Source organism: Hesperophylax consimilis, chromosome 27 (genome assembly GCF_061612785.1).
Source record: "Hesperophylax consimilis isolate HC1 chromosome 27, BYU_Hcon_1.0, whole genome shotgun sequence".
Lineage (NCBI taxonomy): Eukaryota > Metazoa > Arthropoda > Insecta > Trichoptera > Limnephilidae > Hesperophylax > Hesperophylax consimilis.
The window spans coordinates 25,743,646-25,767,416 of record NC_142862.1 but is presented as its reverse complement, the minus strand read 5'-3'; the positions used below and the strand labels follow the sequence as shown (position 1 = coordinate 25,767,416).

Sequence of the window (23,771 nt, the reverse complement as noted above, 5' to 3'; positions counted from 1 at the left end):
TACCGAAATGTTAAAAAAATTTATAAAGTTTTGTTCCGATATTATAGTTTCTTTTGATCATTATTAAAAATACAAATTTCAGTTGTGACTCCATCTGTCTGTCTGTAACTGCAGTTCAATCAATGAACTCTAGAACTTTTGATTTGATTTAAGTGTCATTTTATAAATTTGAAGTGTTTTAGAATTCAGACAAGCGGTAACATAAATATACCACTCTCAGCGGTAAAGTACCAACCTGTAATATTACATTTTTGACAGAAATTTGTGAATAATTGCCATTTTCAAAATTGAAATTGATTTGTCAATAATTCAGACTACCTGTGATTTTCACTGGGCTGCGCTAGTTATTTATAAACTATGATGTATGTACTTAATTACGAGGTCCAGATAGTGTTAAAGCTAAAAAAGTTGTAAGTCAGTTCATTATTTGATAACTTATTATCATATTATTAAAAAAAATACACATAAAACATTATCACTAGGTTTTTTTCATGCATCTCGTAAACTTGTGTGGTAATTTGATTTTATAAGTTTTATAATTATTTAGTTTGCAAGATAATAACACCCAGAATAAAATTATTATTTTAAATATTTAAAAATCGTAAAAAGAACGATCCCACTTTTTTGTAGTATTGCCATACGTTAAAAGATCGTTTCGTTCGGCACCGGAAGTTGTGAAAAGAAGAACGAATACTCGTCCATTTGTAATTTCCTTTCGCTGTACTACACGGCAAAATGTCTAAGAGAGGTGAGTTTTCAGTGAAATCTATAATAATCTGCGTTAAATGGTGTTGTTTTATCAAGATATCTTTACTCCGAGTTCTTTTGCGTGGCAGATGACTGATCTGTCCGCGTATTTCTCGCCGAAACTTATGATTACTGTCAGAATAACCTGTGCTCGTTTTATGTTCACGTTGGGTAGTAATGTCACTGACAGATGTGTTATTTTCGTTATTTAAGGACGTGGTGGAGCAGCGGGAGCTAAATTCCGCATATCTTTGGGTCTGCCAGTAGGAGCAGTCATCAATTGCGCCGATAACACCGGTAAGTTCTTGTCAAAACCTATTTTCTAATACTTAACCTATAAGTTCTGAAGTGCGGTTTGCTATTGCATGTTATACCTGTGATTTTATTAAACGAATCTTTGGAAAGTTGATTCCAGTCTATAAAGTTGAATTCAGTGACTACTCTTTTAAATTGTTTTGAATTTGTAAGGCAATGTTGTAAATGTAGTTGGAATAGAGTTAAATACAGTTTGACAAGACTAGTTCTTTGTTAGGCAAAGTCGCTAAGTGTGGTTTATTATCTCCAACTGAGAATTTATCAATCTTTGACAGTACGTGGTAAAGTTCTACGAGAATTTCATTTTGAATCGTACTATATAACTTGTTGATAAATTAACGTGCCTGTTTTTGTAAATAAATAATGTTTAGATTTTGTATCTTCAAGTCAAAATGCATTGTATAGTATACTGTAAAAGTAACAAAAAGAGGAACCATCCCTCATTTATTTCTTCTTTAATATAATCTCTAGTCTTCAATACAGTGAATCTATGCTGACCTTATTAATTATTGTGAGTTAATTAAATGTTTATTTATCAGTCTCAATAGACTTATCATGCTTTATGAATATATTTTTCACAGTTCTGATCCTGGTGAGTTACAATTCTGTGCAGCTTTTCGATATTGTTATTTACCATTTTATCTTGTAAGATAATTGCCAATTGTTTCAACCCAACTATTTTAACTGTACAATTATTAAGCAATGATGATTCCCAAAGGTTTCGCTATTTTGTATGACTCCCAGAGTGATTCTAAAACCTTGGCAGACTGAGCTTTATGAATTTATCCCTTTTAATAGCTGAAAAGCTGTTTTAGTATACCTGTTAATCTACCATCTGTCATAATGTTATTGCGCTGAAATGTCAAATGCTTGGACTGTAAAGTATTCTTAGATGTTATCTTATTTGGATGTAGACTTCTCAAATTTACCTAGTTGCCATCCTTCCAACGCCGTCTTTTCGTTGTCCGACTTTATAATATCTCTGTTTCTCTTTCCCGACAGACGACATCATCCAATGATGATTTAAAAAATGTATGATTTTCTTAATAGATAACATTTTTGATTTCAATTTCTTTCTCTCCTCAATGTAACTTTAATTTCTACATTAATTACATCTTGATAGCTTAACAGTGTAAACTTGACAGCATGCAACAACTTTATAAGCAGTCGGACGATGGCTACCCATATTTAGGTATCTTCGCTCTATGCCTTGAGTGATGGCTGCCTAAATTTAAGTAGCCGACTTTTTCAAAATAACCGCAAACAGGTTTACTGGTTTTAAACTGCCATTTTAACACATAGACTGCTTACTGTGGTTTAAAGCCAATGAATGCACCTATATTTCATCGTTTATCCCATATTTGTAGGTTTTATAACTGAGCTGTTTGCGGAAATTTAAAAATAAATGGGAAAAAATCATCTGCCTAAATTTAGGCAGCCATCGTTCAAGGCCTAGAGCGCTGAGACCTAAATATGGTTGCCATCATTCGACTAGTTATTCCAAGTATTTGATTCAATTTCACAATCATGTCTCTAAGCACTATCCATAGGATAATATATTTTCGATCAACGATTTATTTATTTGTCAAGTCTGAGTTTACTATTCTATATTTGAATCTATGAATAGTGGCTTATGCACTGCGTTCCACGATCATACCTCAAAACTTTGGGGGAATGATTATTTTTGAAAAACTTCATTTTTTCATTAGCGCCCAAAAAAAAAGTTATATCTTATTTTTGTGCATTTTACGAAGTGTTAAACCGACCTTTATCATTTGATTCTGAATTTAATTTTTTCTTTAATCTGTGAACGATAATTGGAATATGTTTCCAAATCAACAACCTCTGTTATTAAGCACATACATAACACCAAACAATTACAACTTAGAAAAGTAAAGCCACGATTACACTAGACTTAAATTTTTTTCTTAGATTATCACGAATAATGACCCCTCGGAAGTTTCGCGTTATGAGTGTTGAACACGGGTATTTGTAAATATCAGATAAGTTAGCAGAGTTTTCTCCTTATTTCGAGTATTTATTCATTATAATGGATATTTATCGAGAGGATCGTGAAATACCCCCTCACTCTATCTTGCCAATTTCTCCCCGGGGTGTCCATGAATTCTTTTCCCTTTCACATGTCCCTATCATTTAAGTGTCTGTTTATTACCGAATTATGAATGTGTGATTATTTTGCGATTGCAGGTGCTAAGAATCTTTATGTGATTGCCGTACATGGTATCAAGGGTCGCCTGAACAGGCTGCCCGCGGCCGGCTCCGGGGACATGATTGTCGCCACAGTCAAGAAAGGAAAGCCTGAACTCAGGAAAAAGGTAATTATCACAAACGTGTGCCAGTTTTTACACCATATATTACATTTTCTTAAGCAATGATGATTCTCAAGGGTTTCGCTTATATTGTATGACTCCCAGAGTGATTCTACAACCTTGGCAGACTGAGCTTTATTCCACAATGTCTATAACATATAATCTTAAGTCTGTCCCACGGTCCAGTAAGGAATCTGTATAAACCGAGTGCCGTAAGACCCTGCGAGCAAAAGTTAAGTTTGCTATGGTTTGCAGTGCAGCTATTGTGGGACTTTACTGCGCAGGGTCTTACAATGTATGTCGATTCCTTACCCTCACCGATGGGATGACAAGCTTAATTTGATAACACGCTAACTATTCCTGTAGAATTCTATCCTACAGTACTACAGTTCATTGATTTCCAAAGATTTGCTAATGAGAGTTGATCGATTTATCCTTCCGGATAACAGAGGAAATGTTGTCCAAACAAATGAATCAAGAACAAAGATGAATCACAACATGTCTCAACACACCAAAAATAATGAACTGAAGAAGAAGACTTCTTCTGATATCCTCTAATGTTTCCCGTTGTGTCAAATCTTGACAACTCTCACCCATTCAAAGCTGAGAGCTGTTTTTAGGCTGGTCAGCCCAAGAACATCTCACATATTTTGCCCAACATGCAAAGGTTCTGTAACTCCTATAGATTGATGCACAGCTTATGAGCATGCATTTAATTTCGCAATCATTCATTCACAATGCTAATCTTGATTTCTCTTCTTCCAGGTTATGCCTGCAGTGATCATCAGGCAGAGAAAACCGTTCAGGAGGCGCGACGGCACCTTTATATACTTTGAAGACAATGCGGGGGTGATTGTCAACAACAAAGGCGAAATGAAGGGCTCCGCCATCACGGGGCCCGTGGCCAAGGAATGCGCCGACCTGTGGCCCAGGATCGCCTCCAACGCCAGCTCTATAGCCTAACCTGACCTGACAGCAGGTCAAACGACCCCACACGAGACGGGTTGCAAAGCTCAGGTCAGCTACGGGCATCAAAGTTAAGGTTAAAAAAAATATAACATGTATTTTGCGATACACAATAAAAAAAGTATATAACGATACTAATTTTGTTTTGTTATTTTTATATTCATATTCCAATCCCCCTGATTATGATGATGGAAAGGTATTGACTAAATAAACTGCCCATTTGTCAATTGTGCGAGAGAATTTTTATAATAAATGTATTACTTGTATTTTTATACAAATTTTGTATGTTTTTTTTACTTGTCAAAGCCTTTATTTATTAAGACATACACGGTACAATAAGATACAGTTAAATACATCTATTTTCGGGATTGTATATATGGAAATCTTGGAAGTAGTAGTTAACCCACTTCTCGACATCCGATCGAGATGAAACTCAGCAGGTAGATACTTGTTGTCGGTGACCATGCGTTCTATCAACTATTGATGGGAATCTCAGACATATACAAACATTTCTCTGAAATCGGATGACATGACTGCAGTTAATATACAAAATAAATGTCAGTCCTACCCGATTGGCATTTGGCGAGGTTGATAGTGCGGTTGGCTACAGTCCCTTGGAAGGACGGTTCAAACCAAAAAAAACTAATCTTTGAAGTTGGCTACTGGCGAATACGAAAAGATTATTAGTAAAAAAATAACTTGGGTTGATTTTTTTACTGGCAATAAATTCGGAAGTGGCATAACCTAAACATCTTAAAATGACTATTTAAATGAAAGCAGGAGACTTATACAAACTATACATTTGTAAATAAGTAAATAGAGCCTAGGAAGTCATATTTGTGCAGCGCACTCTCCAACTACCCTTGGTGAAAAGAAATCCTGAGAGATCTTTATTTCTCAGTTGTGCTCTGAAATTGTGCAACATCAAATTAAATTTCCCATCTGATAAAATAAATTTAGCAATAACCAAGATTTGGAAATTGTAGTACAGGGTGCGTCAGAGAAACTTACTTATTTGAAAGTTCAATAAAAACAAAAGCACTGTAGTTATTGTTGTAATTCTTTTTTTATTTGAAAATGCAATGTACCAAGTTTTTTTTCATACTGTTTTAAAAATTACATGTTTTAAATGGCGACCCTCATCGCGCATACACTGGTTAAGTCGTTTTTTGAAGTTCTCGTCCACTCTTCTCAGCATATCAATCGGAATATTGGCAATAGCATCGCGAATGTTGTTCTTCAGGTGATCTATGGTTTGTGGTCGATCGACATAAACAAGGGATTTCAAATAACCCCATAAAAAAAATCACATGGAGTCAAATCCGGAGAGCGCGCCGGCCATGGGAGATCGCCTCGGAGAGAGATGAGGCGGTTGGGGAAATGTTGTCGCAGCAAATTCATTGAGTTTCGTGCTGTGGCTCCATCCTGCTGAAACCACACGTCCCTAACGTTCATTTCTTCGAGGCTTGGAATAAAAAATTCCTCGATCATGCTCCAATGGAACCGGTATGGGGAGTGGGAAATAATACGCTTTTAATCACTTAGGGCAGGTCTACTAATATTCATATGTCTATGGTTGATGTCCATTTCTGGGTTTAGCGACACTTCCACACTCCCGAAATGAGTTGACCCACGACAGAATCAAATTACGGCCAGGAACGAGTCTGTGAGGAGGAATTTCGAAGCGAGCGCAAAAGGCACGTTGCGTAGCAACAACTGAGCGACCGTTACAAAAGAAGCTCTCGACGGCGAAGGCCCGCTGCTCTCTAGACCACAGCATAATAGCAACTGACGAGAATGGGAAACAAACTTGGGGACGTCCCCCTCCAGATGTGCCCCCTCTCGCCACTCTACCTGCCCAACTCAACGGTCGGGATTTTTTTCAAATAAGTAAGTTTCTCTGGCGCACCCTGTATAAATTACACAAGTACCACATCCAAAAGTCTGAAGATTCCCTGCTTAAATTTCATATGCAGAACTGTGTCTCACTATCATGAAATTCGAATGGGATGGCCATGCAGTAGGCTCAGACAGAGGTATGTGCCATCATCATTCTAGAATCTTCCTTCTTTTTAGTTTTCGTACAAGACGTGTGAGAAGGAAGATCTATAATATATATACGTCAGACAAATGTAGTCGGTTCTCCAGTGACAAAATGTTTACAAATCGTTGGATTGGGGCCACAACATTTTGTTTTCTGAAAACAAAAAAATTGTGGCGCAATATTTTTCAGAAGTTTTGAAAACATTTCGCCGCACCTTACGAGAGACAGAGCGCGTGCTGAATGGGCTAGAGAACCAAAAGATACCAAGACAAAGGTTTTCACTCAAATCTATATGGAAGGCATCTCTAATGTTCTTCTTTATTACCTCACAATATTCTTTATTACCTCAGTGTGCGCCAAAAACTGAGTAAATTTGAAGAATTTTTATAAAGCTTCATGGTGAAATTTTTTTATTGTTGATTTCACATTTGTAATTATGAGAAAAAAAATCTTTTAATATTAACATAACTTCACCAAAAATGATCTATTTTATTTTTGCAGATTGGATAATTTTGGGTGAAGTTATGATGTCGACAAGGAGGCGCCATGGTTCTCATCAGCACTCTATTTATACCCATTAAAAATAATACTAATATTAAAAGATTTTTTTTTTATAAAAAAAGTTAATAAAAAATGTGAAATCAACAAATTGTTTTTTTCACTATTTATCCATTACATCAATTTTTCAAATTTGCTCCGTTTTCAGCGCGTGCGAGTTCAGGGTATGCGAGCCTTTAAGAAAATCTTAATCCCACTCATGAAGGTCTCCTTGATGGGCCATACTTTAATGACGGAAGTGGGATAGTTATACAGTGGAACCCGCTTAAGAAGTTCCCGTTTAATATGTTTTCCCGTCTAAGAAGTTCAGTTTTTTCAACCCCGAAAAATTCCCATACAAAATACGCCTTTTTTTCCCGTTTAATATGTTTCCCGCCTTAAAGGATTTCCCGCCTAAAAAGGGCCAAAATATAATCCCCCAACAAAATAATTACCCTTTTAAAAAGTTTTACAGCACAAAATATAATTGTCAAAAATAACCATTTTTATGCTCCGACATGCGGCTCCTTTGTTGTCATTCTGCCTCTCAATAAAACCCATTTCACCGATTTGAAAAATGACCATTGCCCACTGGGAATAACCAAATGCAAGATACATTGTATAAGCATGGGATAGTGAGCTCTAAAATACCCTCCTCTAAAGACCATTATCGCATAACGTTGCTGTGTCAGATGGACGGAACTGTTATTCTGAATGTATGTATCTCCAACTCTCACATAAATCATAATGCGTGCGATAGAGATAGAAGCATAAACAATGTGGATTGTTATCCTTTGAAAAGAAAAAGGAGACATCTACTCAAATCGTATTTTTATTTAATTATTTAAATAATGTTGGGGGCCGCGAAATTTCAATTTCCGCGGAAAAATGTCGTCTTATCTCGAATCAATACTTCGTAAATCTGCATCTGAGAGGCCTGTCCATGTCGGTAACGCCGCGCCGCGAAGTTTGCATTTCAATATTATATTATTTCAAATCACTACATACTTCGTGAATCTGCAAATTTAAATATGGCCGTTGCGTTAAGCGCCAATTGTATTTTAATTTACGCAAATTTTTGGCAAAAAAAAGTTTTTCTTTTTAATTTTCAAATTGTATGAGAATTCATTCAACTGATTTTTTTGCAGTGGAAAACACGTGTTTAATGAACTATATAATATAAAAACCTATATAATATAAAAAGATTAAAAGTACCTTATATTCAGTTTTTTAATTTTTGATTAAAGCAATATTTGATTTTAAATTTTGGAGAAACACCTTTTACTAAAAGAACATGTATCAACACCTGCTATCTGTACCCAGCTGTCAAGTAGTAGTAGTAGTAGTAAGCAAACTCGACAGAGAGTCAAACCATTGCCTTTATCAAATTTTGAAATGAGCTGGTTGGTGAATACCTTTTCAAATACGTAAATTTTAACTGTGCTTTATTCGATTTCATCAGCTTTACAGAGGCCAGTCTTCTAAAATAAAATTAAGCGGGAGAATTTCTTATCTCTTTGTAAATACATAGGCATCTTCGCGTCCTGGCCATGCGGGTTTCTTTTGTTATGCAGTCTCAAAATAAAACCACTTTTGTCTAATATTGGCAAAATAAATGCCATTATCAACAAGCATTGTCCATTGTCCAACGGGAATTTCCAAATTCAGAATGTATGAAATAATGGACTCTAAATTGTCTTCCTTTACAGGCTTTAGAGCCCATTATCGCATAACTTTGCTGTGTCGGGGAAATCTCTAAAATACTAATATTTTTTGACTGTTGTAAATTTTTAACACTTTGTAAAATTGACTTAATCTGACACTCTACATTAAATGGGACCTAGCATTAGGACGAAACATTTGACTTTTGTCATCTTTTCCTATCCTTTTTGTCAATATTTTAGACATCTTTCCTTATTATGAAAATGAAAATAAACTTTAATAAAGTTTGGGTTTACGTTTCGTGGTTGGTGGTTGCGCTGTTACATTTCACTTTCATCCCCCTTTTCGTAATAAACATTTTAGTTTTTTTTTTGGTATTTTAAGTTAGTTTATCTTCTTTACATTTATTTGGTATAAGTAGGCAGTTTTTTTGTTGTCTAAAATCAACTTAAAGTGAACTTTTTGTAGCAAGCAGACGAAACATATGTTTTATTTCATCTACCTATTATACAATTACAATATTTATAAATCCTTCGATTGGATGTCAATTTGATACAAAATTAAGAGAAAATTGAAAACCCTCTTAAGATGTTTTCCTGCTTAAGAAGTTTTTTTTTGCCGGTCCCTTGGAAAACCTCTTAAGAGGGTTCCACTGTATCTAGATAGAGATAAATATCTGCACATTAAAATCTAGTCGCATACATGACAAAAGAAATTTGAATACAATAATTAAAAGACAGAGATTTAGTTAAATAACGGCCAATTTATTCAATACACTGATACAAATGTACAAAACATGGTGTTAAACGGCCCTTCAACAAAAAAAAAGTATAAAGCTAGTGTTAATGTATGAAATGATGATCTTTATTTGTGACGGTGAAATCATTAAGCGATATAATTAAAAATGTTAAAATTAAGTAGCGACAAAGACCAACCATAATTGGCCAAATTAAAGTAACGACGTATCGCTGAATAAAAAATCATAAAGTTTTAAAAGCGAGAGTATCATTTTAAATTATAATTATTATCGCTTGCGACAGCTTTTTAACGTGTAAAAAATATCGGAGTTACAATTTATCATATCATAAAACGATCATTTATCAACATTTTAGTATCGTTAATTACTTGTAAAGTTCACGATGATTTGCTGCGTATAATACTGCATCGTGAAAAACGAATTCTAGATTATTAAAAAAATCTTCTTAAATGCATTTTCATAGATTTCAACGATTGTAACAATTTGAAGCGTAATGTTCTCCGACGGTTGGAGAAGCTGTGGTGTCCAGTGATGTAGAATATTTAAGATAGGAATAATTATCTAAGTTATTCTATAATCAATAGCAGCAGTGGTGACAATGTGCATGTGAGGGGGATGTTGGTGATGGATGAAGTTTATCCGTCATTGGGTGATCGTACATCATCAATTTTCAGGATCATCTTGACCAGTTGCGTGGCCAGAGAGATCTGCTGCTTCTTGCTGTTGAGAGATTCAATGACGTGCATGGCCTTCATGTCGTTGGTTCCTGCACAGAAAATAATACATTAGTTTTAGTCTCCTCGCTTCGTTCACGTTCCACTGTCTGATACACGGTTACACCCTACTACAGCAAATGCATAAACAAACCATTATTCTGACATGTCTTTAGTATTTTGTTCACTCAATTGTACAATGTTCAAACATAATTTTAGTTTAACAGGTAAACAAAGAATACAAGGACATTTAAAGACATCTGGAACAGAAGATAAGATCCTTGGGTTTGGGTTCAGAAATGGCAGATCCAAATTGTTAATGTGTTATTTATAAAATGCCGCACTACTCAAAAGTGGAGATAGAAGATTAAGCATTGAACAGATGAGATACCACTATTCAGAACATTATTTGAATTGACTTTAGCTATACAGCAATGCAAGGGAATAACGTACCCTACAAAAGCAGCTCCTGTAAGTTCCATCGACATATTTATTTTGTCAGGATTTTTTTAAAGAAAACTCAAGCTCGTATGAAGCCGGTTGGTTGTAAAGGGTTTGAACAAACATACATTTTTTCCTGTACCTTCAAAAACTGTGTAAGATAATTTCACCATATTTAATAACTAGATCTAAATAACCAGCTACTTCACAACCTTCCCCACCAAGTAAGGCTGCCATAGTCCCACTGTGTATCACACACACACCTATAGATAATAGAAAAGGGGAGATACGGCATGGAAGCATGCAGACTGTCACAGACCTACAACCAAACAGCCGCTATCAAAGTTATACATTTGGTGAATAGGTAGAAACAAAATCAGGGCACCACTACGCATAGATGCGAGCAGCAGTAGTATGCGTGCGGTGCAATATTAATAATGGTTCATGGCCCATCTCCCTCCATTGTGGTGGTTAAAGTTCTAAATACTGACCATTGTTCATGCAGTCCACTCCGAGGGCGGGGTTCTTCTCGGCCATCTGGCGCGTCTTCAGCTCCGACAGCACGTCGATGGGCGACAGGCCGCTGTTCTCGGCAAGAGCCAGAGGGATGGACTCGAGAGCGTCGGAGAAGGCGCGGAACGAGTGCTGGCGCAGTCCCTTCTGCTGGTCGGCCAGGGCGGCCGTGGCCAGAGAGCAGGATGTCTCGGCTGCACCACCACCAAACACCACACGGGAGTCCTGATTAGATTAAAAAAAAAAAAAACATTTAGTACAAGATCATTTGCAACGTTAAAGTTTAATACCCATCCCACCACCGCTGTATACTTCGTTATAGAGTAACTTCGGTACCGTCACGTCTGTGAACTATTATTATTACTGTCATTTTTTAACCAGTTTTAACTACTATCGGTGTGTCTTTAAAATGATTTACATGTACATCTGTGCTGTCAAAATTGTTGTTTTTAAATATGTAAATAAGAGGAGAATAAAGCTCAGTCTGCCAAGGATGTATAATCACTCTGGGAGTCATACAATATGAGCGAAACCCTTGAAAATCATCATTGCCAAATTTAATATTATTTATGTACCAATTTTTGTAATGTTACTTGCTGTTAAAAGTACATATTATGTTGACTTGAATTTTACAACCCTTTTTATTACATAAATGGCTCCAAATAATAATAAAAAACGTAGACTGACTATTGGTTTTCTAAATGCACAATCGCTTGGTACAGGCTTTGATGATCTATGTATCTATATTAGAGAACACGAAATCGATGCATTAGCCTTGAACGAAACTTGGATTGATGCGAGCAGAGGTACAACTGATAGAGCAATTCCGGGTTATAACTTATATCTTTCCCCTCGTCCTAAACGTGGGGGAGGTGTTGGTTTCTATGTACGTCGTGAATTATCAAGCGTTATACTACCACACGAAAACAAGTACTTGGAACAAATGTGGCTTAAAATTAAGGCTCCGAATATCGATATATGTTTAGGCACAGCATACAGAACTTGTAAAAACCTCGTCAATGACGCAATCGATTGTATCAGTGATAATTTATCTGACCACATGTTTCAGTGTGAAACACTTTTTTTACTTGGCGATTTAAATATAAACTTATTAAACAAACAGGAACCGGATGCAAAAAAGTTAATAGATGCATTGCAAGCATTTAATATGTCGCCAACTGTAAACGAACCAACAAGAGTAACAGGTACTTCCTCGACACTTATAGATGTGGTATTCACTAATAAACCTGAAATAGTTACACGTACACAAATTTACCATTATAAAACTATAAGCGACCATGGTTTAGTTATATGCGACTTAAAATTTTCAAAACCAAAATATATACCAAAAACAATAACTTACAGAAACACTAAAGACATAGACATGAATAGGCTAAATGCCGATTTGGCTAACGGGCCATGGCAACACATAAGCGCTTTGAATGATGTTGACAGTATGGTCACACACTTCAATGCGTACGTATTGAATATCTACGATACGCATGCACCAAAACAGACAATAACCATTAAAGACAAACACAAACCTTGGATAACAGATGTCATTAAATATATGATGAAAATTCGAGATCGCGCGTATATCAGGTATTTAAAATCAAAATTAGACTCACACTACACTTATTATAAACAATTACGAAATCTAGTAACCTCTTCCATGAAAAGAGAAAAAAAAGCATTTTTTGAATATAACATCAATAATAATGTACATGACTCAAAAAAACTCTGGAAATCTTTAGAAAATTGCCTTCATGTTAAAGACAAAGTCGGAGATATACCAACACATTTAAATGACCCAGAAGCCATAAATAATCATTTTATTAATCACAGTCAAAATCTAGAACATAGTCCAATTTTAGTCAACCATTATAATACACAAAATCACTCTATAGCAAAATCATTTTCACTTCAAATAGTTGATGAAACTACAATATCAAAACACATTCATACTATCAAATCAAACGCTATCGGTTGCGATAAAATAAGTATCTCAATGATTAAACTCATACTTCCGTATGCACTCAGCACTATAACAACCATTATTAACCAATCATTACGGACAGGTATAGTTCCAGCACTGTGGAAAAATGGTTTAGTCACACCAATTCCGAAAAAGAAACCAATTTCAAGTATTAGTGATCTCAGACCGATTAGCATATTACCAGCATTATCCAAGGTACTCGAAAAAGTTGTGTTTGAGCAAACAGTAGTCTACGCTGAAACATGCGGGATTATACCTCGTCATCAATCGGGGTTTCGTAAAGGCCACAGCACTACAACAGCTCTGCAATGTATTACAGATGATATTCTTGCCTCCACTGATGCAGGCAAAGCCTCGATACTAGTTCTGCTGGACTTCTCTAAGGCATTTGACTTACTGAGCATTCCATTACTTATTGCAAAGTTGCGTTACTTTGGTTTTGACGATGAAGCAATAAAATGGTTTCAAAATTACTTCAAAGATAGAACTCAGCGCACAGTTTGCAAGGATAGTAATGGGACTCTAAAATATTCATCTGACATTATAATAACAAGAGGGGTACCCCAGGGATCGATACTAGGGCCATTGCTTTTTGCTATATATACCGCTGACATGATGCAATCTATTGAACACTGTGGTTCGCACATGTATGCTGATGACACACAACTATATTTATCGTTTGACGTAAGTAAAACTCATGTGGCAGTGGATATGGTAAATGGTGACCTACGTAGAGTTTGCAGTTGGGCAAAGGAGCACGCGTTACTTCTCAATCCTCAAAAAACTGTTGCTTTATTAATGGGAACTAAGCAAAAAATATCATGCGTAAAAAATGGAGGACATGTTGTAAAAATACATGAAACCACCGTTCCCTTTGTTGATGCTGCGCGCAACCTTGGAATAATGGTGGACGGTAGATTGAGGTATGATGAACATGTTAAAAACAGGTCACAGTGGTGCTACTCGAGGCTTCGTCTATTGTACAATATAAGAGATAACATATCAGTGAAACTACGCAAGATTATTACTGATAGTCTTGTTCTCTCAATATTGGACTATGGAGACTCAGTTTACGGTCCATCTTTATTGAAAAAAACCCAAAAACAAGTACAACGAGTCCAAAATGCATGTGTCCGATATTGCTATAATGTCCCGAGACGCGAGCATATCTCGCCTTACCTCTATCGGCATCGAATACTGAATATGTCGAACAGAAGGAAGTTACATCAAATGTGTCAACTGTTCAACTTGATGAATTCAAAGGTTCCTTCCTATCTGTTTGACAGACTGCAGTGGTCCCGTGACTCACATGCACATAGAACACGCCAAAGAGACCATTTACTTGTTCTCCCCAAACATAAAACTGCTGTTTTTGAGGGTAGTTTTAGCTACTCATCGTCAAAACTTTGGAATAAAATACCACTGCCTATTCGAACAACAACATCGTTGCAGTGCTTTAAGAAGCTCTGCAGCGAATGGTTGCTGACAGCACAGTCAACCGCACAACATCATCATTGATCGAATTTAAAATGAAAGGGACACCTACTTGTGATTATTATTTTTTTTTATTTTTATCTATGTATTTTATGTAAATTTAATCCTGAATTTATATTTTATTTTATTTTAAAGAAATTTGTATTTATCGATTTATAACACATTATATTAAAGGCACTGCTGAAAACCAGCTACATTCCCGGAGAAATCCGGAATGTACAGCTGAGCAGTTGCCCTTTTGACAATATAATCATCTAAATGTATGTGTACAAACTATATGCAAACATGTAAAAAATTATTGTCAAATAAACGTTTTTATTATTATTATTATTATTTTAAATGCCTGAATGTAAAATGTATCTTTGAATGATGAAACAAAACTGTATAAATTCAAATGAATAAACAAGAATTCCGACAGCCTCTGTGGTTGAGTGGTTACAATCCTCGGTTATGAATCCGGAGGTCATGGGTTAATATCCCAGCGTACAGAAGTAAATTTTATTTGATTAATTTGTGTTATACCATTAAAAAATAATATATTTGCGGCACATTCCAGAGTAGTAGATAATTTCAGTATGGTGCTGGTGAAAGACCTCAATTCAGAATCAAAGTGTTTACATTTTTGAAATGGCTTTAGCCGTTTAGACCAGATTAACATACCCCATGGAGATGACATAGTCTCACTGGCTCCAGATGTTTGGGAGCAGTAGAGACTCTTGCGCGGTATTCACATATTATCAAGAGAATTATCTGGACAATCCAGACAATGTCTGGTAGACAACATGTTTGGCGGATTAAAGACAGAAGTCAATTTTTGGCATGAAATAATAATGATATTAAAATAACTCACTTGAACAAGACTCCTGACAACGCAGAGGGCATCGTGGATGGACCTCTTGGCCTCATCCACTGCCATCTTGGTTCCTCCTCGGACTAAGATAGTCACAGCCCTCGTGTTGCCGCAGCCCTCGATGACCATCATCTGGTCGTTGGTTGTGCCGAAAGTGAGCTCTCGCACCACAGCAGCTGTGCCCAGCTTGGCGGGGGACAGCTCCTCGAAGCGGGGCACGATGCGACCACCGGTGGCGATGGCCACCAGCTCGATCTCAGGTCCGCCTACCCAACGGATGGCCGGGAGGTCTTCGGAGAGGAGGAGGTGGTTGGCCTCGTCGTCGAAGCCCCATTGGCAGATTGCTAAAGTGGCACCGGCATCCTTTCAAAGATAAATAATGTCCATTAGTTTTATTATTAACACTTTTCTTCCAACCAGCCCACATACAATAATTATAAATGTGTTGAATAGGAAAAGGGTGGAAAATAAGCACTAAGCTGATGGGAATAGAGTTAAAATTTGTTTTATTTTAGCCCCTAAAGTGGAATTTAGTGTCCCATAATGGTATGGCTATGGATATGAACATGATTTTTGAGTGAGCTAGAGTGGTTAGGTTGGGTTAGCCACGACCCGCCACTGGCATCCCACGCATCTGAGGGTAGCTCGTTTGTTTCATCACTTGAGCAAAGATTTTCATTTGGGGAGGCAGATATGGGTACCGCCGCCTCAGGAACTATTCATTGGATAACCAACACCTCTGCTGTAGGTGACCCCAAGTGGCAAGCTACATTTGATGACTAAGCAGGTACTAGTAATTCATAAGCAGATTTTATTTTCGAGGACTGGTAATATTACAATGCGAATTGTCTGTAAATTGTCAGATTCATTTATTGACAAATCACTGATAGTGCCTCACGCCACCTCCTGCGCTGCACACGAGTTGGTTTATTTGCCTTTTCCTGATTGGCACGTCTCCCAATTTGAATGTCTACGGTGAGTAGCCATAATTCGAGTGGCTATTGTAAAATGTACAGTGGCACTGCCCCGCGCAGATATTGATTGATCGAGAAGGGAACGCCTAGTGCCACGGCTGGAATATAATCTTGCGCCATTATCAACACTCGACAGGCATGCTACCTCTCGTCGCGTGGATAGTTGGCGCTGGTCCCAGAGCGGGGTAAGGGGTGGTTGGATGTGTGACTAACCTTGACTTGTTTGACCATCTGCCTGAACTTGTCCTGCTCGTACTGGCGGAGCGCCTTGTAGTCCTCAGTGGAGCCAACTGTGAGCTTATGCTTGGTCTTTGGCTTCGGGGGCTCAAACGGGCAGGTGAGAATAGCGATTTTTACATCCTGCAAACAAATAAACACATTATAGAAGACTGCAATGAGAATCTATACGAAAAACATAATCCAAATGTCGCTTTATACGACTTTAGTAATTAGATCTGAATGGCCAGGTACAATCTGCTTTCCTTTCTTTCGTAAGTTAGTTAACATAAATCTATAGAATAAAGCTCAGTCTGCCAAGGTTGTAGAATCACTCTGGGAGTCATACAATATAAGCGAAACCCTTGAGAATCATCATTGCCAAATTCAATCTAGTTGGAATTAAACCCTACCTGACTCTGACCATCATCCCAACAATCAGCGCTCTTTGAATTTTCGACATTTGAACGGTCCCTGTGAAACATAGATTCTCAGCCCATTTCATGTTTTGCATGACCTTTGTGCTTGAGCCACAATTTAACCTCTCAAGCCTCACAGGACATTACTAACCACAAACATCATATACTATTAGGGCCTCTGAAGGGTCAGATCTGACCAGGGCGTCAACACATTATAAAAGTATTTTCATATTTTTTTCTATAACACAGTTATGTGATTTGTTGGTTACTTGATTCCATGGAAAAATTTTAAAAATTGACAATATGTATAGACAACTTTTGGTGGGATTTTTTTTGTTGAAAAAAGTTTAAAAAAATTAATTATTTTTTTATTGTTTAAACCAAGGCTGCCCAACCCCAGGCCCGCGGGCCACAATGTGGCCCGCGAACGAATTATAAGTGGCCCGCGTGAACCATTTTCAAAAAACCCGCCAATCCGCCAATTTGAAAAGTGTTGCGGGCCCGCGGTAAAACAAACAATGCAGCTTGCGCGCGGTCACCAGTGTTGCCAACGAAGGCGATTTATCGCTATTTAGGCTACTCAGAACAAGAATCAGCGACGAAAAAATCTAACCTCTTGAACTTATTTTTTAAACAAAAATACACCGGTTTTTGATATAGTTTCTGCGTCCGAAATGAATCTTGTAGCCACCCCCCCCCCATGGAATTCGAAAAATTGTTGTGGGGAATCACATATGATGTTTTTGGGTGCGCGGAATTTTTTCTCAGCGAAGTTCCGTAACAACCCCCCCCCCCCCCCCCCCCCCCATGGAAATAGGAACCGTCAGGTATTCAGTGGCCCGCCAGTGATTCAAAATCGTCAATTTGGCCCAACTGTTAAAAAGGTTGGGCAGCCTTGGTTTAAACGGTGTACAAAGTGAATCGACAGTTTTCTTGCTAACTCTCTACACAAAAGGAACGTACTTCCTAAATATCGAATGCTTTCAAAATTATGAACATTTCGAGTGAAAATGTTTGTTAGTTTTCTTGTTAACATTTTCAATATCGATGTTTATTTTGAATACAAACATCTAAAAGATAATTTTATCTAGTTTCAAAAATGGTATTTCTTTTCCGACAACTTAAAAAAATAAGTCCAAAACAACAACTTTTCAGGAGAGCGATTTCAAGTTTATAAACTTCGATTGCTTCTATTGTAATTTTTTTTTCTTTCTTTTTTACCTTTAAAATACTAGATTAGATTTGTAGGTAAAAATATTTTAAAGCCTGAAGGGTTACTGAAACGGATCTGAGAATCAGAACTTGACGGGTACCGTTCAAATGTCTAATATCCAAAATGGTACAGGTGCGTAGATTTGTTGGTGATCAAATGGTGTTTGAAACACTAACTTAAATCAGTTAATAATCATATCAGCAGCTTCTAACTGAACTACACAAACTGTATCTCCAGATCAAAAACTTTGCCAGCGTTTGTTTGTTATCTACAAAATCAATTGATAATGCTCCTTTGGTAATATAATTTTTTATTTAAATTTGGCTTTTTGATAAATGGATACAGGTGGAGAAATTTTTATATTTCGGCTATTTCTGAACTTGTCACCAATTTAAGTTGTATTGTGGAAAAGGTGTTTATTGTTACCTTGAGGAGCTTTGGCATCTGAGGGTGGCTCATGGTCTTGTCGATGACCACTCCGCGGACCAGCATGGAGTCTTCCAGCTTGCCCCCGACCTTTCCTTCGACTTTCATCAGCTCAAAGTTTACGTCGCGCTTCTCAAGATCGGCAACGGTGAGGACAGCCTAAGAGACAAAGGAGATACATTAGATTGGACTATAACAACGATAATAAGCAGGGAATTATATGAAATAGTTGAGAAAGGTACGATATTGAGGTCAGCGGCAGACTGCAAACCGCAGTGGCAGACCACAGACTTAATACAAGAGGCGATAATAATCATAACATTAAGTATTAAGACTGCAGTCTGCGCTGCGTTTTGCAATCTTACCTCACAATTGTACATTTAGAGCTTGGACTGCAACTGTAACTGCTATTTAGTTTAGGAAATGTCTGCCTTAGAAAGTGTCGACAATATTAAATGACAGGAGATGCTGAAGGAAACCTATTCTTTCCGTCCTTGTGTCATCTTTATGAAGGCTGTTACAGGATTAAGAGGGCTTTTGTATATTTCGTTATCCTCCAAGAATACACAAAAGTATAATGGCAACATTTAAAATTTGTAAAAATTATCAACATATAGAATGAAAATTGATATTTACTAAATATTGGTTGTAAGTGTTTCAATTTCGATATGGTGTTTTTAAGCAAAAAAAAAAAAAAAACCAAGGGGTGTGGCATTGATTTTCGAGTTCATTTTGAAAAAAAACTACTTTCTTTGGGTTGCAAAAGATGCTGCTGACATAAAATAATTTATGGTGCTCATCGCCTAAATTGAAAATGTATCAAAATGACAACTGCTGATATTCCCAAAAGTATTCACCGATCCCGGCATATTAAATATATTCCTACCTCGACGGCGATCTCTGCCATCTGTCGATGGCACCGGTTGATGATCTTGCTGGCCAGTGTGGTCATGGCGGTCTTGACCAGCGGCTCGGGGTTGTTGCGGTCAACGGGGAAGGGCTCGGCGATGGAGTCAAGGTGGGCAAGGCAGGCGCGCGCCGCCTCGTCGTAACCGTCAGCGATGCGCGTAGGGTGGATGCCCTTGTCGATCAGGCTGAGGGCCTGCTCCAGGAGAGCACCTAAGAAGAAAAAAATAGAGTTAAAAATTGGTCAAGCACCATAATATTTTGATTAAATTAGGTTGTGTTTCATGCCTATACATATTAATAAAAGTGCACTAATATAGTTGGTGTTTACCCTAATACAGAAGTCCTTTTTGTATGAAAAAAATTCAAAATAAGATTGTTGTGCGCATATTTTTTGGTGTTGTATTTTTCACTGCCGTTTTAAATTAGTGTCAAACATATTGAATGCAAAATACGAATTTCTCTCGAAAATAATTAATTTTGTTGATGAGCATGTGCTCTAATTAATGAAAATGAAATTCCATTGGTGAATAAAGTGAATTCCAGATATGACGAGGGAATGCAGACAGTGGAAAATTCAATTCAATGAAGTGCGATGATGATTTTAATGTTGGGAACTCCTCGTATTAACAGAATATAGTCTCACCAGCCAACACAACAACTCCGGTGGTGCCGTCTCCGATCTCGTCATCCTGGCTCTGGGCCAGCTGAGCCAGCAGCTTGGCGATCTCGTGGCCGGCGTCCATCAGCTTCAGGATGGTGGCTCCATCGTTGGTCACTGTCACGTCTCCGTCGGGGGACACAAGCAGCTTGTCGAGACCACGGGGGCCCAGCGAGGTACGTAGCATGGCGGCTGTCTGGCACGCAGCATTTATGTGCGACTAGAATAAACAAAAATAATAAAATTGTTAGAACCACATTAGAATATTGGCGCCACAGACATCTGGTTGGCTAATCCTCCACTAATAATAATAATTGGATAATTTGTAGAGCGCCGTTTTTGTGAAAAATCACCTCAAGGGCGCTGTACAATTTATTTCCTAGGATCTACATTTGTTATTTAGAAAAGATACCAAAACATACTTACCTGGCAAGTCACTTCCGACAAACACACTTATATTAAAACTAGATTGTATAACGAGGACAACATTCCCACCTGACCCGTACTGTAAAGATTGCAATCCATTTGAGATTGAGTTCCCTGTCGGCAAAGTAACTACTCGCCCGACCAGTCACTGACAGACAGACGGCAGATTCTAATAGATCGATTCGAATCAGGGGGTATAACTCCGATTGAAAATTGGAACCGAAATATTGTGACATCATATGATTGCCTATAAGTCTATGGAATTAACTTTCAGAGTTTTTCATTGGTGTATAGTATTTTAAGTAGGCTTTAAATGAGAATTGTACTGTCTATTTATTGGCATATCTATGGTTTTTTAGGACCAATTTGTTTCATACAAAAAGCCCGAAGATATTGATCTAGTGAGTGGTTTATTTATGATTTGAATTGAACTACGCACAATGACTGAATATAATTGATTATAAACATTCATAGTTTTAATAACCGCCAACAAAGTAAAATAAGAACTGCCCACTTCTCACACATTTTGAGATGTGCATTAATTATATTGTTACTAAAATACAATAACATGGAGATGTCAGAAAACAAAAATGCAGAAAGAAATTCAAATGAGTGAATTTAAACAATATATGTGCCTATCTTTGCATATGTTGCTAAAGGGCTGGGGTCACTGTAAGTGCATGGTTAGCTGTAAATTTTTCAATGAGTTATGACTGTAAATAACACAGTGTAGGCAGTTTTGGGTGAAATGCAGATCACGCCAAACTCTGGGAATTGAATAAAAATGCACTTTCTAGATGAGAAAAGTGTGTAGAAACTCATTAAAAAAAGAATTAAGGCGCGGAAGAATAAATTGAGGGAGATACAGCCGATCAAAGCTTAATAAAATTGCACTTCGCGATCTGAGGGTAAAATTCGGTTTATGGGAGTATAACCGAAATTGAACTTGATTTAGACTAATTTAGGGCTGGGGAATCCGAATCTGAAAGAATTAGGTGGGGGTCGGCACTATTAACTGAGTTATAGGGTTTTGAAACTTCGTACGCGATACATAGAAACCATGTTTTATTTATCAATTATGACTTAAGAAAATCAAATTAACAACTATTTACTTTTGAAATTTCAGTAGTGCCAACCAAAAAAGAAAAGTGTTGCCATATAATAATAATATTTTTTTACAAAATAGGTTAGGTTTTTAGTTTGGGTTAGAGTAGGCAGAAGAACATGGGAAAAAGGTATTAGAATTAAATCACAAACCAGTCTATACAAACCTAGCGTAGCCCACAAACTACTTGAAAACTGGGATATAACTCTAAAGGGGACGCGAGCAGGCGTTATTAAAGGGGCAATTTTGTGTAACACGAAATAACATGGAAAAAAGGTATTAGTATTAAATCACAAACCGTCTATACAAACCTAGCGTAGCCCACAAACTACTTGAAAACTGGGATAAAACTCTAAAGGGGACGCGAGTGGGCGTTATTAAAGGGTCATTTTTTTGTTATAGAAAATCACAGTTAGGTTATATATATACATAAATTAAGTATTTACAAGATTTTAAATAATAAACTACCAATCTGGCAAATGATATTTAATTTTCAGAATTTTCCATGCATTGATATTATTTTATGGCAACACTTTTTATTTTTTGGATGGCACTACTGAAATTTCAAAAGTATTAAAAGTTTTTAATTTGATTTTCGTGACAAAATATGGCGGCGGACTGTCCGAATATGGTGATAATATCAGATAGCGAAGTGCAATTTATTAAACTTTGATCGGCTGTATCTCCCTCAATTTATTCTTCCGCGCCTTAATTCTTTTTTTTAATGAATTTCTACACACTTTTTTCATCTAGAAAGTGCATTTTTATTAAATTCCCAGAGTTTGGCGTGATCTGCATTCCTCCCGCAGTTTTAATTAATGCGACCAGGAAGGCGAACCACAGCTAATAAAATGATACTTTGTAGTTTTTAATAAAAAGAAAACATTAATTTTATTAGCTTCCCTATAATAATGTTGTGCAGTGTTGAATTTTAGAACCGAATACTCTTCAATTTAAAAAAAAATACAATTATGAAGACACTCCCAAATATATTTTGTTTATGTTTTTAAATAAGAGGGACTAATATTTCATTGCAAAATAAGTACTATTGAACAAAGAAATTGTGTTAAGTACCTACATATTTCAAATAAGCATCATGAATAATTAGAAGCTTTGAGAAGGTTCTTGCTCAATAGATACAAATTAAAATATTTAACTTTAACTTCTAGAATAAAAGGTAGGGTAAAGAAAGTTCCAGAAAAAAAATAGTGCACTAAATTTTGGTTATTTTCTTAAATGTGTGGATGTAATAATTTAATCGTGATCTTTAGATATATAACTTAAACATTATTTAGTGTAAGGATAAGTAAGAACCCAATGTGGATTATTTTATACATAATTTTTGAGTAGAAACAATGAAAACTTCTAGGAGTGTTCCATCACATGACTCAGACATAACCTAAATAAACTTTTAAATTAAGTCAGAAATTCTAACAATTACACTAGAGTTGTTAGGTATTCAAGCCTTGTTGACAGTATTCAATATAAAAATAGTGCGTTTTCGACTGCTTTGTTCGAAAATTTAATGATTTTATAATAGTGTGCACTGCCTCCCACTCAGTATTAGAACAATCTAGAAGTTCAGTATTTTGACAGCTGATTTTAAAAACAATTTTTGAAGGGATATAAAACTTAAAACATAGTATTTAATTGATTAAAATTGTACAAAATAGTACAACTTATGAATATTTCATAGTTTTCAATGTAATTACGGCGTAAATAAATTAGAAACATCAAGTAAAATTACCTTCAGGGCATCGTTGCCGGTGAGCCTTTTTTGGTTTTCCTGGTCCCTAATAATAATAAAAGGGCGGCCGTATTCGTCGAAGGCGACCGTTCCGGGGAAAGCAGCCATGGTGGCGGCCTTTTACAAAATCAAAATTCACAGATGATCCTCGATTACACTTTTACATAAACATTTTAACTCAAGCGACCATTTGTATTTTTGATTTTGAAAGAACATTGACAAAGTGCTGCCAGGGGCAAAGTAAATAACATACGAAAAAACAAAAGAAATATTATATTTTTGTTTCCACCGGTACTTACTCAGATTTTGTCAG

The 23,771-nt window shown here is 36.6% G+C and overlaps 2 protein-coding genes across 2 annotated transcripts; one reads left to right on the top strand and one right to left on the bottom strand.

Annotated features, from left to right (window-relative positions):
• The first annotated feature begins 674 nt into the window (after positions 1-674).
• Positions 675-4,496, top strand: RpL23 (ribosomal protein L23). Its single transcript, XM_089648066.1, has 4 exons — positions 675-748; positions 961-1,044; positions 3,271-3,398; positions 4,158-4,496. The coding sequence occupies exons 1-4, from the start codon at positions 736-738 to the stop codon at positions 4,353-4,355; spliced, it is 423 nt and encodes a 140-aa protein (XP_089504192.1). The 5' UTR covers positions 675-735; the 3' UTR covers positions 4,356-4,496.
• A 4,867-nt stretch (positions 4,497-9,363) lies between these two features.
• On the bottom strand, positions 9,364-23,678 carry CCT5 (chaperonin containing TCP1 subunit 5). The gene is made up of 8 exons (XM_089648189.1): positions 23,459-23,678; positions 20,166-20,400; positions 19,500-19,732; positions 18,614-18,772; positions 16,553-16,699; positions 15,366-15,728; positions 11,004-11,250; positions 9,364-10,124 (listed from the first exon to the last, which is right to left on the bottom strand). The coding sequence occupies exons 1-8, from the start codon at positions 23,564-23,566 to the stop codon at positions 9,994-9,996; spliced, it is 1,623 nt and encodes a 540-aa protein (XP_089504315.1). The 5' UTR covers positions 23,567-23,678; the 3' UTR covers positions 9,364-9,993.
• Between the last annotated feature and the right edge of the window lie 93 nt (positions 23,679-23,771).